At 41.8% G+C, this 14,942-nt stretch overlaps 4 protein-coding genes across 9 annotated transcripts in view; 3 read left to right on the forward strand and 1 right to left on the reverse strand.

Annotated features, from left to right (window-relative positions):
- Positions 1-4,116, forward strand: part of LOC108247570 (oocyte zinc finger protein XlCOF22-like) — a 17,570-nt gene extending 13,454 nt beyond the window's left edge. Inside the window, exons 2-3 of the mRNA XM_037981270.1 lie at positions 2,321-2,429; positions 3,152-4,116. Coding sequence (XP_037837198.1) covers positions 2,321-2,429; positions 3,152-3,990 — 948 coding nt within the window. The 3' untranslated portion in view covers positions 3,991-4,116. The remainder of the gene's footprint in view (positions 1-2,320; positions 2,430-3,151) is intronic.
- LOC108247555 (zinc finger protein 2 homolog) overlaps positions 1-14,942 on the forward strand; it is a 461,981-nt gene that overhangs the window by 64,707 nt on the left and 382,332 nt on the right. The gene's annotated exons all lie outside the window — the stretch shown is intronic.
- LOC108247562 (interferon-induced protein with tetratricopeptide repeats 1-like) lies at positions 4,246-6,884 on the reverse strand. The gene is made up of 2 exons (XM_017435806.3): positions 6,651-6,884; positions 4,246-6,266 (listed from the first exon to the last, which is right to left on the reverse strand). Exons 1-2 carry the CDS (start codon positions 6,656-6,658, stop codon positions 4,949-4,951), a joined length of 1,326 nt encoding a protein of 441 aa, XP_017291295.1. The 5' UTR covers positions 6,659-6,884; the 3' UTR covers positions 4,246-4,948.
- Positions 7,460-14,683, forward strand: trmt1l (tRNA methyltransferase 1-like). 2 transcript variants are annotated; one of them, XM_017435792.3, is made up of 16 exons: positions 7,460-7,564; positions 9,299-9,394; positions 9,486-9,548; positions 9,665-9,778; positions 10,256-10,320; positions 10,392-10,548; positions 10,855-10,975; positions 11,062-11,141; positions 11,352-11,607; positions 11,708-11,920; positions 12,002-12,192; positions 12,926-12,992; positions 13,206-13,369; positions 13,441-13,506; positions 13,867-13,993; positions 14,303-14,683. In XM_017435792.3, exons 1-16 carry the CDS (start codon positions 7,504-7,506, stop codon positions 14,487-14,489), a joined length of 2,028 nt encoding a protein of 675 aa, XP_017291281.1. In that variant the 5' UTR covers positions 7,460-7,503; the 3' UTR covers positions 14,490-14,683. The 2 variants fall into 2 exon arrangements, with proteins under 2 accessions (XP_017291281.1, XP_017291283.1); XM_017435794.3 differs by lacking the exons at positions 7,460-7,564; positions 9,299-9,394; positions 9,486-9,548 and having other exon boundaries at positions 9,715-9,845.

Below are 14,942 nucleotides of genomic sequence, written 5' to 3' on the forward strand. Positions count from 1 at the left end.
CTCAGGACAAGGTTTTCTTTTTTATGGCTGGAGCATTCTGACAAGAACCCAGGAAAAGTTTGTCCACGAGCGAGACCAAAACCAGACACGGAGGCAAAGCTAAGGTAAGTGAATTTATTTACAGGTGCAGAGATATGTACAGTGAGCCAGGTTCGGGAACGGTCTGAAAGAACAAAGGAGCAGGGTGAGTCTTGGGCACCAATTCTAAATTGGGGAGATTCAGCTGAGCGAGTAAACAATGTCTCTGTTTCTTACAGACTCAGTAGGCGTCCAGCTGCGTGGAGGAAGGTGAAGAAGTGGTCCCAGGTGATCCAGTGGTGAAAGAGTAAGTATCCAGTCCAGGTATGTGTTCAGCGGTCCAGGTAAGTTTCCGGGAAGTTGTAATGTCTAAATGTGGTAAAACCTGAACATAAGAAGCTTGGTTAGCGTAGTAAGACAAAAACTGTGATTAGATTCAGTGGCTGAGAATCTAACCCAAGAGGCTTGATGCTCCAGCGAAGGTCTGGTCTCAGCTTGAAGCTTAAATGCTGGCAGGACTCATCAACGGAATCAGGAACACCTGTGGAGCAAAGGTTAGAGGAGCCGCCCCAAGGCGGAGCTAACTCCAGATCCTCACACTTTTAAGTTATTCCACAAAGTGAAGAGCCTAAAGCAGCGATCATTTTCTGCTGGAGCAAGATGCTGTGGGAGTCTGAGGCTTTCAAAGTCCTGCCTGAGTATACAGGAGAACGCTGGTGTGGCTTATAAAATACATCAAAATTAAAGTTTATGTAGTCCATATTGTTTGTACATATCAGAACCAAACCCACGCTGAATTATTTAAAGAACAAACTGTATTCAGAATCTAAACCAATCCTCAGGCTCAATGACACAAAACACCTAAAATGAATCATAAATCTATCAGAGTTAGATAATCTCCTAAAATCACATGTATGTGCAAATTTAGATTAAATATATTTAGTTCTTTCTATTGGTTTATTGCAGAATGTACAGTTATTCTGGTGTTTTACATTCTGCTGAGGGATGAACATGAAAAAAGATTTTTTTATTTTGAAGGGATTGAGTGTGCAAAAATATTGTCTTTTAGTTTATCAGCATCAGATCCAGAGAGGCTTTCAAAAATGAGTTTTACTTTAATGAAATGGGAGTAAAAAGAGTCTAACAGAAAGGCTAAAAGATATTAAACGTTATGGACTTACATTAATTATATTGTTTTGTGAGAATTATGATTAAATTTAGACATTTTCTTGTTTCCTTGTTACGTTGAGACCGGTTCCCCCATCAGATACGGTTCCCCCTGCGTTTTTTTGCCGCGTACACAGCAAAAAGCGTGCGTTCATGTTCAACGCTCGTAACCGTCACGCTGTGCTCGCGCTGCAAGGGAACTACGGAGACCGTGAAAGGTCAAACTTGTTTTTTGGCGAAGTTAACCCACTGTTTCGCTAGCGTGATAGCTATACATACAGACTCTGTTATGGACAATATAGACAATGTTTGGGGAAAAAAAACAATCAATTATTAAAATAAATAATGACTTATCTATTAACAGAATTGTTTAAAGGAGCAAATATTTCTCAAAACAAAACAAAAAATCATTATTTTAGGAATAAAATGTGCAAATAATATCAGAATACAGAAAACATCTACCAAACATGTGTATGATACTAAAAAAAATGTTTTTATTGTGAAAACATTTCATAAGCAGTTTATACACCACATCTGACGGCCTTATATCGCCCGTCAGATACCGTTACCCCAGTTTAACAGAGGGGAACGGTATCTGATGGGGTGTATAAACTGCTTATGAAATGTTTTTCTAATGGTAATATTGTGGGAGTTCATGGAGAGAAAGATCAGTTTGTAACAGAAAGGCTAAAATATATTAAACGTTATGGACTTACATTAATTATATTGTTTTGTGAGAATTATGATTAAATTTAGACATTTTCTTGTTTCCTCTTCAGTTAAACTGTAATAACCTCCGTCCGCCGTCGTGGGGGAAACTCATTAATTAAACATTACAAAAAAACTTTACAATCTTTAGACTAAAAAAAACTACCAGTTCATCGGGTTTTACTGCTGGCTCGTGTCCGTGTTTTTACTTTTTACAAAATCAAATGTTGTTTCGTTACACCGGAAACGGAGCGTGACACCACCGGAAGTAATCCGGGCGCTAGCAGCGTGTGTGTGTGTGCATGTGGTGGTTTCTGTGTCGGTTTGGGTGTGTGAGGGGAATATTTGAGTCTCTGCAGTAACAATGTCTTCAGTTCAATCTCTGAGAGAGTTTATCAGCGAGCGACTAACTGCTGCTGCTGGAGAAATATTCACAGAGTTTGAAAAAACCATCGTCCAGTACGAGGAAGAGATCGACCGTCAGCGCAGACTGCTGGATATCAGCTCGAAGCCACAGATAAACCTCCACAGGACAGGTAAGGAGCAGCAGAGACAAGTTCAGTCTCAGTTTATTTTAATCCGGAGACATGCTTCTTTGGATAGTTTTTATGTTCGTTAACTCGGTTCAGTAACGACATAATTAGAGAGAAAAACAACTTCATTTAATTTTCTTTTAAAGATGCAACAGGTATGTTTGTGCAAAGGGACTCTAAGAACGAACAGACATTCTGGTTATAGTAATATTCTACAAATACTACTGGGCCATTTTTGAGTTTAGTAAATTAGTTTTCTTAGAGCTAATTCTATACAATGATAGCTGTTTGTCCTTTGCTAGAAATGCTGCTTAATTATGGCATAAAATGAAGATTATACCCATTTGTTCATGTACTAAACCACAAGGATAATAAACTGCACAGAGGACCGTAAGTTAGTCACAAATAAGAATAACAACTGATGATTACATGAAAGACCGGATTAGAAGAATCAAACAAAACAAATTAAATGTCAGAAATACTGCAAAAAAACTAGTATTCGTCACAGCTACATACTAAAACACAATTATCCTGTAAATTAGTTGTTTAAGTTATGATTATATTTTTTGTAATAAACTGATAAACGTTGATTTCAAGTAAGTTTTACAAAAAATAAATTTACAAACTACAGTAATAGAATTTTAGTAATGAGCTGCATGAAATGATTACTGGGAAGTGTGCTTTCTCATAGTCACGTTAATAAGCATTTTCTTCCTTTTGTCCAGAAGTCCCACAGCGTTATGCCAGCGAGGAGGAGGACATTCTCACTGACCAGCAGCTCTGGAACCAAGAGAGGAACTCCAATATGGACGTGGAGGATCCAGAACCTCTGCAGATTAAAGAGGAACAGGAGGAACTCAGTATTGGTCCGAATGAAGAAGAGCTCTTACTGAAGCAGGAGACTGATATCTTTATTGTGACTCCTGCTTCTAAGGAAAGGGACTACTTGGAATCGGAGCCAAACTGGGACCAGCTCTTCTCTCAGAACTCTCCTGAAACTGAAAACCAAGATAGAAGCAGGAAGGATGACTCAGAATCCAGCAGGGATGAAGAGCTGAAACAAAATGAGAGAAGTCCACAAACCAGAGATTACAGTGACAATGTAGACTGCCTGAAACTGAAAACTCTCCCAGATGAGAAGCCTTTTACATGTGGAACTTGTGGAAAGAAATTTTCTGTAAAATATAATTTAACCCTTCATATGAGAACTCACACAGGTGAGAAACCTTATTCATGTGAGATTTGTGGTAAATGTTTCTCTCAGAATTCTCACCTGACTCAACACATAAGAACTCACACAGGTGAGAAGCCTTTCTCCTGTCTGATCTGTGGAAAAACGTTCAGTCATGGAAACAGTTTACAGCTACACCTGAGAATTCACACAGGCGAGAAGCCGTATCCATGTAAAAACTGTGGCAAACATTTCTTTACGAGTAGTAACTTAACTAATCACATGAGAACTCACACCGGTGAGAAGCCTTTCTCCTGTCAGACGTGTGGAAAAAGCTTCGGACAAAAAAGCTATTTAATCAGACACATGAGAACTCACAAAGGTGAGGTGTAATCTTGTAACATGGTTGTTATCTATTCCTTTGAACTTTAACTTGGTTTTGTGTCTGTTTTTTAAATTTAAACCACTTTGAGCTGAATTCACTTGGATGAATAAACACTCATCTACACAAGAAGCAAAGTTTTGTTTGTATTTGTTGTCACAACAAATTTGAACAGTTTGAAATAAATATAATGTTCAACTGTAACATCAACAAACAGACGATGGCCTTAAACAGATTAATAAAATACTCAGACACATTAACTGAAATACAGGAGAAGGAATTACATGTTTATTTAATGTTTATTGTTGCTTTCAGTGATTTTACTTTGAGTACATGTATTTATAGGAATAAAAAGATTCTAAAAGCTTAAAAGCGGCAATACAGACTTAATTTGGTGATGATTATTTAGAGGTTAGTGACAACTCTACAATATAACACCTAAAAAAAATCAAATACAGCAAGATTGAGATCTATATTGAGATAATTTTACTACTTTCCAAAGGTCATTGACTTCAAATTAAAAATCCACAATAATAATGTGTATTTATGAACATTTTTGAAGATTAATTTTTGAGCAGTTTGTTTGATTTGTATCCTTTTTTAAGTTGTATTTATGATTTGTTGCTGCAACAAAAATTCCTCCCATCTGTCTATATATCTGTGCACTGCTGTTTGCATCTGAGTTAAAAAGCTAAAACAGGTCACTACATGTTTTCTGATTAAAAAAAAAACAAAAAACTTAAACTCAGCTGTTCTGAGTTTAGGTCAGGTTTGAGGCAGAGGCATCTATAAAAGAAGTAAAAATTAAACTATGACACAAGTTTGGTACTTTATCTAATTTGAAGGACCAATCAGTGGTTTTAAGTTGGAGAAAATGAGAACCAAACAGATATTTTTGGGGACTGTTTACGAGTTTAGGGAGTAAACTGAGTAAAACTATTTGATTAATAAACTCAGCTGTTTTTACACCTACTGCCTGTTCACTTTCTGAAGAATTTCTAGTTTTTCCAGGAACTCCGTGATTTCTCTGCACATCCTGTTCCTGCCTCGGTCTCTGATCTTCTCCAGCGCTTTGATGCTGTTCTGCCGGAAGAAGGACTGATGGTTTATGGCTGTAGCCTTCATGTGATACTCAACCGACTTGTTCCTCTCCTGTCGCTCAAAGTTTAAGTACTTTGCGTAGCTGTTGTAGATCATCTGTTTGTCTGCAGGATCCTGAACTTCCCTCAGCAGCTTCTTGTACGTCTGATCTGATTTCATCAGACCCTGCCCAGACTTGGCTTGTATGTTTGCGAGGTCGAGCTGCTTCACCAGAGAGGACTGAGGGTACAGAGAAATCACCTCCTCGTACAGGCCGATCGCTCGGCTGATCATCCTTTCATTTGGGCGTCTGTCTTTGGAAAAGATAATTTTCCACTTGTAGCAGAGAGCTGCACACCTCTTCAGGTAACGGGAATCCGGATGCTCGTTCAGGGCCCTTTCTGCCAAATCAATGGCCTCATGGAAAGCATCGATTTGTCTGTAGGACCTCAGCAGTGGTTTCAGGCCACGGTAGCTGCTGACAGGATTCAGTAAGATCTTCTCTGCCAGCTCCTGAGCTTCATCTCTGATTTGCTCTCCTCTCCTGGCGCTTTCCTTCAGCTCAACAGCAGCGAGGTACAAGTTCTTCGGATCCTCCATTCTAGCAACTCTCATGTCCTCCCAGATATCGTCGTCCAGGCCCGAGTCGCTGTGCTTGGAGGCGCTCACCAACGCCAGCACACGGCTGGTCTGCCACAGCACCGTGTTCGGCTCCATCCTGATGGCTTTCTGGAAGTACTCTGCAGCCTGCAGCTTCTTCTCGTTGTCAAACTTCATCAGGGTCCAGGCCTTCTCAGCGCAGACCTCCAGGTGGAGCTCTCCTTTGATTGGAGCTGGATATTTATTCATCAGGGCGTCGACCTTGGACAGGAAGTCCTGACTCTTCTCATCTTCACCCGTATGATGGTGCAGCCATGCCAGATTCCCGTAGTTCACCACCAACCAGGGCCCCTCGTCGGTCGTTTTGAGCTGCTGGAAGGCTTCAGTGGCCCTGCTGAAGAACGCCCGGGCCTCCTCCATGAAGCCCAGCTTGTAGTGGATGAACCCCTGCAGGTTGTAAATGGGACCCAGCCAGATGTTGTCCTCCTCTGTGCCGATGTCCTCCAGGTTGTCCTTGAGACGGAACAGTTTGGATCTGCGGGGGTCCAGATCCCAGGTGAAGTGGCTCTGAAGGGCCTCGAGTTTGGACTCCAGACTCTCAGCAGCACTGATGGAAAAAAAATCAATAATAAATAAATAAATAAAACTAATGATAAATCTGAGGGATGATGTAATCTGCTGTGAGACTTTCAGAGTAAAGAGTGTTAAAGATGGAGACAAGGAGGTGAATAAAACCATCAGGATGAACTGAATAAAGGAAGAAGGAAATGAGTAAAGAAATTAAATAAAACACAAATAGCTGCTCGTGTTTTGTAAAAAGCACTACATCACACAACAAGAAGCTGTGAAGGAAATATTCAACGCTGAACATGAAGAAAAGAGAATAGGAGCAACAAATATAATAGAATAAATATAAAAAACGGACATTTGGATATAATGAAAACAGAAAACAGAGAAGGAATAATAAACCATTTATAAGTTTGTTTCTCACCTCATCATCCAGCTGTTTTGTGTAAATGTGAAGAAGTTGTTTGGTTGTTTTTCTTGATGTTTCTGCAGCGACTCTCAGCTGATGAATGCACAGAAGCAGGGCGGAGCTGCTCCCAGACACTTTTCCTGAGAACTGAAACTTAAACTGCTTCTTAAGATGTTACGTAATTCACAACTCCGAAAAACATATGCTCACGTTCATCTGTTAGTTTTCATGAGTTACAGACTTATACAAAGTGCTATATTTGCTATTTTAAATTTTTATTTTGTGTTCACATATACTGAATATTACCGTGGCCGAATATCTAATAAAGCTGCTGTCATTCGCATCTTGTTCTGTTTCAGAAACTGAGAAAACGAAAAAGGGTCTTAAAGTGTGTGTAAAAACCGGCCCGCTAAGACTTCGTTTCATTCGCGGTCACTTTTACAGCGCTGCTACGTTAACGGTCCATTTAAATTAAGATCTTCATTTTTCAAACTTTGCATCATCTGATAAAACTGTCATGTACGTAGGTTAGAGAAAACGTCTGTGCTGTGAATTCGGCTACATTCCGCTACATGTACGACGATCTGTAAGGGAGAAAGAAGAAGAATATTCTCCTCCTCTGCCTGCATGCTGAAGTCTGGACTCCGGGCGCGCTCCCGCGAGGTGCGTGCGCGACCTGAAGCACAGAAACAGGAGCAACCCGTAGGTAAATCATATATAACTGATGCTTTCAAGCATGTAATTAAAAGTGTGACTGGTGATTTACAGCGGGTCTGCTTTAACTCGACGGTAAAACCCTTATGCACTTTACGTACAGCACGTACGCAGCGTACGTCAGAGCACTTCCTGTTTTCTGCTGCAGTCTGACATGGCGGAGCTGACAGAGGCGGCCTCTGCCCAGCTACACCAGGAGGACAGCGGGATCAAACGTGAGTAAAACTGCGCCACCTTCTCCTTCAGCCTCTGATTAGGAGGCCTGAAAGTGCGCTTTAAATTATGCGCTAAATGTACAAAGTGCTGCGCGGTGAGTTCGCGGACAATCCGAGTTTCTAACTGCGGATCTGGACGAGGGCCTCACCTCGGAGCTCCGCCACGGGGCCTAAACAGTCGAGAAGAAGAAGCAGCAGCAGCTGAGATAAACGGGCCGGATGTTTATCAGCTGCAGACAGGAGCGCAGATTAACTCAGAGGATTATTCATCACCCAGTTCAGTTTGTTTGTTTTAAATATTTGCAGTGAGGCGGTCCCATCACGGAGCTGCACCGCAGGACCGCAGAGTGCGCACTTTAAAGGTTTACAAACAACAAGAAGAGCTCCTCATGGCACACAGTGTTTTAAAAAGACCTCCTGTTTTGTAAATTAGACACATTTCCCTCCATGCTTCTGCACTTTCTGTATATAAATTTATTAATTGATGTTAGGATTTTACAGAATTATGAATACTTGTTCAACACGTTATTTTATGTCCTATTTAGCAGAAAAGTCTAAACTGTGTTTTTTTTAATTATTATTTGAAAAGGACATTTCACATTAATAAGGCATCAGATTGAACCAAAATGGTTCAGTTTCATTAGTTGTCTTTGGTTAGGGTTACATAAAATATCAAAATTAAATACAAAAAGTCAAAGTCTAAAAGAGTCCCAAATGCCATAAACAAAATGATAAAAGCTACATAGAGATGGAAAATTGTTGCCAACATAAAATACTACAGTTTAAAAATTAAGCACACATTTATTTAAATAAAAATCAGGATGAGACTCAGCTGATAGACCCGAGGTTGTTTACTCATTTCTTTAACTCAGGTTATAATAAACTAAGAGTTTGTGACCCGTAAGCAGCAGAAGGTTCTGATGGTTCCACAGGGTCAGTTTGATGATTCTATTTTTTTATGGAGAAAATACAAAGAGTTAAAAACAACCTCCACTTCCTGTTTGGAGGAGTAGACTCCGACTTTAATAAAATAGAAATATTTAGAATTTAGATTTGAGAGAAAGTCTTCCAGCAGTGAGAGACACTGATGTATAAACTAGATAAGAAAGCTCAGTCAGTTTAACAATCTGTAGAAAACATGATTATGATTCTACTGGGTTTATGGAGGAGATATGATGTGAATTATTCTGAGTTCAGATAGAATTGAAGTCGATGAGAGTTTGGTTGTGCGCTCTCTGCACTCTAGGGGATTTTAGAGCAAAACTGTAAGAATGAAACACACTGGCAGAAAGAAGACAAATATACTGATGTTTGGATGGATGAATGGTAGAAATGTAAAAACTGTGGAAATAAGAAGAGTTTGGTTCCTGAAATTCTGGAAGGTTTATACAGCTCACACTTAAAGTTCAACATTCTGTGGAAAAATCTGTAAAAATCCAAACAGGACCGGGTTTAGAGCTCCAACCAGAAAACAGGATAACGGGCGAATCACAATAAAGCTGCTTCAGTTTCTTCTTCTTCTATTAATTAAAGAAAGGCACAAAAACCCTCCAAACACAGGATTACAGACTTCCTATTTCGTTTGTTTCCCTGGTTGTCGTCTGAAAACTTACAGAGAAATTTGAAGCATCTTTTTTTTTTGTCATCTTGACTTCATTCCTGATATTTGAATAAGTTACTTTGTTTAGAAACCATTTCCTGTGATCTGGAACCTGTTTCTCTCCGTGTGTGAAGGTGATGATGACGAAGATGCTCCTGCAGATGTTCAGGCTGCAGAGCAGAGCGAAGCGGCTGCAGACAGCGACTCCAAACCTTCAACCACCACTGTCGGTAATCCAGCATTTCACCCAAATGCTCGGATTGAATCTGGAAACATCGGAGCCTGGAGGAAATAAATCTGTTTTTATTTGTCTTCGTGCAGAGAGACACATCTCCATCCAGACCAAACTGGAGGGGCTGGAGATGCTGGTGGACCTGAACGGTGGTGAGTTCGGCTCCTCTGAAGATCTCTGATCTTCTTTTAGGACCTTTTTCTGTAACGTGTTTGAAAAACGCAACAGAAAAATGAATGAATGATTTGAGGGTTTTTTTTCCCTCCAGCTGGGCGGAAATCATGTCCTCTGTGTCCTGAGGATAAGTTTAAAGCTTGTTACAGCCACAAGCTGCGCCGACATCTGCAGAACCTCCACTGGAAGGTTTACGTGGAGTTTGAAGGCAAGAAACCAGAGAGTTTGGTACCAAAACGCCGCCTCCTTCCTCAGGATCGCCCACAGGCCATCATGTATTTGCCCGTGTTTCTGTCTTTTGTCAAATTGTCTCATAAGCCTTTGAAATAATCTTAGAAAAGACAAAATGGCTACAACTCAGTCAGTTTTCCAGATGTTGAGCTAAGATTTGGTTTAGTAGTAGCTGACATTCATCTCCAACACAAACTCCGAGAGCCAACAAATCGCATGAAGTCTTTGTTTAAAACTTCAGCATGAAAGACAGCGGGCGATATGCATTCCTTCAAGGAATTTTACTTTCATTCCCTCAGTTAGATGTCAGTTATCTGCTGGTTAGAAAGTCATGTCTCTTTAGTTTGCAGAACTTATTATATTCTTCTTTTTATCTGATTTGTTTACATGATTGCCTTCGTGATCTGATGGTGATGATGATGATGATGTTGGGTTTTGACCTGTTATTTTGCAGGCCACAAGATGTGCATCTGCCACCTGCCCTGCAGGAACCTGAAGCCCAGCCTCAGTGGAGACCAGGTGAGACTGCGACCCCACAAATTGCTGCAGCATCGATTCAGGAACGGTCTTAAACACTTCGCTCCCTCCAGGCACCGGGGAGACACATGGCTCACTACCACTGCATCGTGTGCTCGGTCACGATCGCTCGGAAGACCGACATGGTCAGCCACCTGAAGCGCCACGTCAACAAAGGCGAGACCGAGGCCAGCTACTCCGGGAGCTCCGACATCCCGTTCGAAGAGCCGAGTAAGAACTGCCGTTAAAAACGCTGCATGGGTTACTGTTCTGCATCACTGAAATAAACCCAGGTCCTCTAACATCATTCGTTATTCTGTGACAATGGAGTTTAAATTTCTTTAGAGGAAGCACAGCTGGAGCAAATCTCGGGAAAGTTAACTCACAGTAGTTAAAATAAATAAAAGTTGGACAAACTGAGTCAGAGACAGAAGACCTGCAGCAGTAGAACCAGACTTTGTTTCAGCTCTACAAGCAGCTGTTTTCATACAGAAACGAGTTGTTAACTCCAAGCGGTTCTGATCTCTGTGTCTGCAGCTCCGTCGGGTCAGGCCTACGAGATCATGAAAGAACTCGGAACCAACGTGCAGCTCCTCCCGAACCACACCACTCCGCAGAAGAGCGACACCTACTTCAACCGCAAGATGAAGACCAACAGGTGGGCAGACTCACGCTGTGGACTCGGTGTCGGGATGAATCCCGTTTGCTCTGACTGAACTGACGCCGGCTGTGTACGGGTTTCAGGCAGCTGGTGTTTTGTTCGCTCGCTGTTCTGGCTGAGGAAAGGAGTCCGATCGAGTGTTTGGATGCTTTCGGAGCTACAGGTGATCGCTCTCTTTGTGGTTTTTGTTCACTAAACCTGAAGCTTTTGACATGACATGAGTGTTACATTTAAACCTTTAAAGCCAGATTTTAATGAGGTTGTTCAGACCAAAATAACTGATGTTTAGGATAAAGCAGTTTTAAAACTTTCAACCAAAGTAAAGTGAATAAAGAGATGTAATTTAACAGAAGAAACTGACAAATCTTTGCAGGCATCATGGGCCTCCAGTGGGCCAAACATCTCCGTAACTCTGTCAGAGTGACCATAACGGACATCAGCGACACCTGCGTCAAAATGATTAAAGAGAACTGTGAGCTGAACAACATCCGGGTGGATGGAGGAGGCCAACGAGGCCCCCGGGGGCCCAACAGAGTGGGGGGTGAGGCTGACACGGCTCCTGTTGCCACTGTGGAGGTTGCCAAGATGGATGCCAACGTCATCATGCACCTGCGGCCGTTTGACTACATGTATGTGAGCAGAAACGCAGCCTTGAAGATTATCCCTTAAAAGTCCAAAGTTTCTGTGGAAACTGCAGAATTTAATTTGTTCAGTCATTTTGTCTTCCAGCCACCTGGATCCGTTCGGTACAGCTGTGAACTACCTGGACGCCGCCTTCAGGAACGTCCGGAACCTCGGCATCATCTCGGTGACGTCGACAGACACGAGTTCTCTGTACGCCAAGTCACCCAACGTCACCCTGCGCCACTATGGCTGCAGCATCGTTCGCACCGAGTACTACAAAGAGCTGGCTGCGCGCATGGTCGTAGCCTCGGTGGCGAGGTGAGGCTTTTCTTTAACGTGCCGCCGGTGGGATGAAGAGTTCAAACAAACATTAATCAGGACGTCTGCCATGTTCTCCAGAGCGGCAGCGCGCTGCAACAAAGGCATCGAGGTGCTGCTGGCCGTGGCGTTGGAGCACTTTGTGCTCGTGGTGGTGAGAGTCCTCAGAGGTCCAGCTCAAGCCGACGAGTCGGCCAAGAAGTTACGGAAACTGGTCCACTGCCAGTGGTGTGAGGAGAGAGTCTTCCTCAAGCTGGGAAACATGGTGGACGGTGAGCTGCTGGTTATTCTGCAGTCCACACACTAAATCCACCACCAGCTGAACGCCACCGCACAGAATGAACTCAGCTGAGCTGTGAAGCTTCAGTCCTAAAGGAAAATTTTTGTTTTATTTTATTTTGCAAAGGGGCCTAAAGTTTCCTGTAAAATTCCAGAAACCTTCCATGGGAAGTTAAGGTGGGGAGTTTTGGAAATATTCTAAATTGGAAACTTTAAATAAGTGGCATCATATCCAAACAATTTTTTTGCCACATATTGAATTGTATTGTTGTTTTTTTTAATAATACAGTGAAAACAGAGTCACTGAACCCTTTAATACTGTGATAATACTGAACTTTTATCATTTATATTTATTGCCTTACATTTTTAAAGGAGCAATTTAGAGACAAAATGTCACAAAAACAAGTTAACTTTTTTATTTAACTCAATTTACTAAAGGGAAGAAGTTTTATTTCATGTATATATTTGTTCAATACAGTTAAATATGAATATTATTTTATTTTGGACTTGTTGAGCTTCTGAAGGGGATCATAGAGATTTTTCTCCTCCGAAGGGAGGTGCAACATGAAAAGTTTAATTCCAGTTTAGCTTTAGCTTATTTTCTTCTATAAAAATCAACTTTCAGCTTTAGAGGAAGAGCTAAAGACAATGTTTTTAGCTGCAGCTGATATTTTTAGAAAGAAAGCATTTAGTTTGAACTGTAACGTAAATCTGACTCTGTTTCAGACACTCTGCCCTGTAACTGCCACGGAAGTCTGCCTGGAAAGACCGCCGTGCAGCTGGGACCTCTGTGGTAAACAGACCTCAGTGTTAATCTCACACACACTCCACCGAGCTGAAAGCCCTCTGTAAGCTGTTCACCTGTAACTCAGGAAGCCTCAGGTGGATTTGCAGACTCCACCACAGAGCACAGATGTCAGCCTGTACTTGGTATCACTACCACAGCTCCAAACCTCCTCAGGGCTTCTGTAAGACAAGAATTACAGGTTGAGTTTTTCATGTGCAGGTCCGGTCCTCTGTTCAACACTGGATTCCTGAGGAGGATGCTTTCTGCAGCCGTGCAGCACAGCATGGATGACATCCAGCCGCTCGTCAAGACTCTGACCTGCGAGTCCGAGTGCACCACCCTCAAGTCTCTGGTCCACGGGTCGTCGGCTCTCACCAACCAGGGTAACGCCCTCAGCTGTGTCACCGTCTGATGTTTGTAGGACGAAACGCTCAGTCTTCTGTTTCCTCTGCAGTGGAGTGCGGAGTCGTCATTAAGACGTTACAGAGCGGAGAGGAGGTGGGTCCGGCTGATCACTCCGGTGAGTTTGTCCTCTTTGTTTCATCCTGTGCTCTGAAAACATCTGCACACAGAGATTACAGACTGGTTTAATACAACAAAATGGACTTGTTAGGATCAGCTGTAGTAACATAAGAACGCAGGTTTAGAGATTTAAAGAAGGTTAAAATCTTAAAAATAAACAGAAAAGTGATAATCAGTTCTTTCAATGGACTTATCCTGTAATTCTGTAGGGGGCAGTGTTGCCTTATTTTGTCTATTTAAAGACTTAAAAAGTTAGTTTTTACTGCATTTATCAGATTTTAATGGTTTCATCACAGGACACAGGTATTTTAGATGCTTTCTTCCCCTGAGTTGAGTATAATTTTTGTTTTTCCTGCAGGGAAAAGGAAGAGCGGGGAGGATTCTGGGAACGTTGTGAAGAAGCTGAAGCCTGATGCATCTCTGGAACACCCGCCTTTCTACTACAGCATCCACCGGCACAGCATCAGAGGCATGAACATGCCCAAGTGAGTGACCTCTGACCTCCAGGGAACATTTCAGTCACACGTCTACAGTTCTAAGATGGCGGACCTCTTCATGAACTAAAACTATAAACGTTTACATTTTCAGCAAAAACACAGCGTGAACGCTGCACGCTGAGTTTGTTCTGTAACTATCAGAACTAAAGCTCAAAGCTAACATTTTATTATTATATATTATAATTATTACCACAAAATGGACCCAAGTGTTGGGTCCATTTTGTGGTAATGATTTAAGGCCAGTATTAAGACTTCTGACGTTTACGGTTCAGGTTTGTTTTTTTAATTCATCCACAGGTTGAACAAGTTCCTCCAGTACCTGATGGAGGCCGGCTTCAGGGTGAGCCGGACCCACTTCGACCCGACGGGGGTTCGAACCGACGCCACGCTGCAGCAGTTTAAATCCGTCCTCACCAAGTACAGCAAGCCCACGTACGCCAACACGGCCACGGCGCAGAGCGTGAGCTCAGAGAACCCGCTCTGAAGGGAGGAGGGCGGGAAACCCGGCAGCTTCTTTTACTCCGACACCAACCTCCGCCTGCACTGATGGAGTCGGATTCAAGCAGCACAGATGATTGGATTTTATTTATTTATTCCTTTTAAACATTTAGTTTTTTTAGTTTTTTTTTTTAAACTTTTTTGTCTTCTGAAAACAATAAAACTTTCCTACAACCGTAACTGTTTATTTCTTTTATTTAACAGCAGAGAATCTGTTGTTTTTCCAGCCCTAAAGTTTAGAACTTTCATCTTAAATCTACTAAAACAATCTTGATTCAGATTTTCTTCTTCATTGATAGGATGCAGGCTGTAGTTGGGTTTATAACCTTATGTTGTTTGATTAGTTTCTCCTCTGATCTGAAGACAGACTTCAGTTTCTTCTTTAGGCTCCACTGCTGCGTCTTCTGTTGATTTATTCACTAAAACTACTTTCTTCTTC

The sequence above is a fragment of the Kryptolebias marmoratus genome, linkage group LG18 (assembly GCF_001649575.2).
Source record: "Kryptolebias marmoratus isolate JLee-2015 linkage group LG18, ASM164957v2, whole genome shotgun sequence".
Taxonomy (NCBI): domain Eukaryota; kingdom Metazoa; phylum Chordata; class Actinopteri; order Cyprinodontiformes; family Rivulidae; genus Kryptolebias; species Kryptolebias marmoratus.

Excerpts from the sequence above, each read along its gene's own strand:
- trmt1l (XM_017435792.3), top strand. The coding sequence starts at position 7,504 with ATGGCGGAGCTGACAGAGGCGGCCTCTGCCCAGCTACACCAGGAGGAC. Across the intron at positions 9,395-9,485 it reads ACCTTCAACCACCACTGTCG|AGAGACACATCTCCATCCAG; the intron begins GTAATCCAGCAT and ends GTCTTCGTGCAG. Across the intron at positions 12,193-12,925 it reads GCTGGGAAACATGGTGGACG|ACACTCTGCCCTGTAACTGC; the intron begins GTGAGCTGCTGG and ends ACTCTGTTTCAG.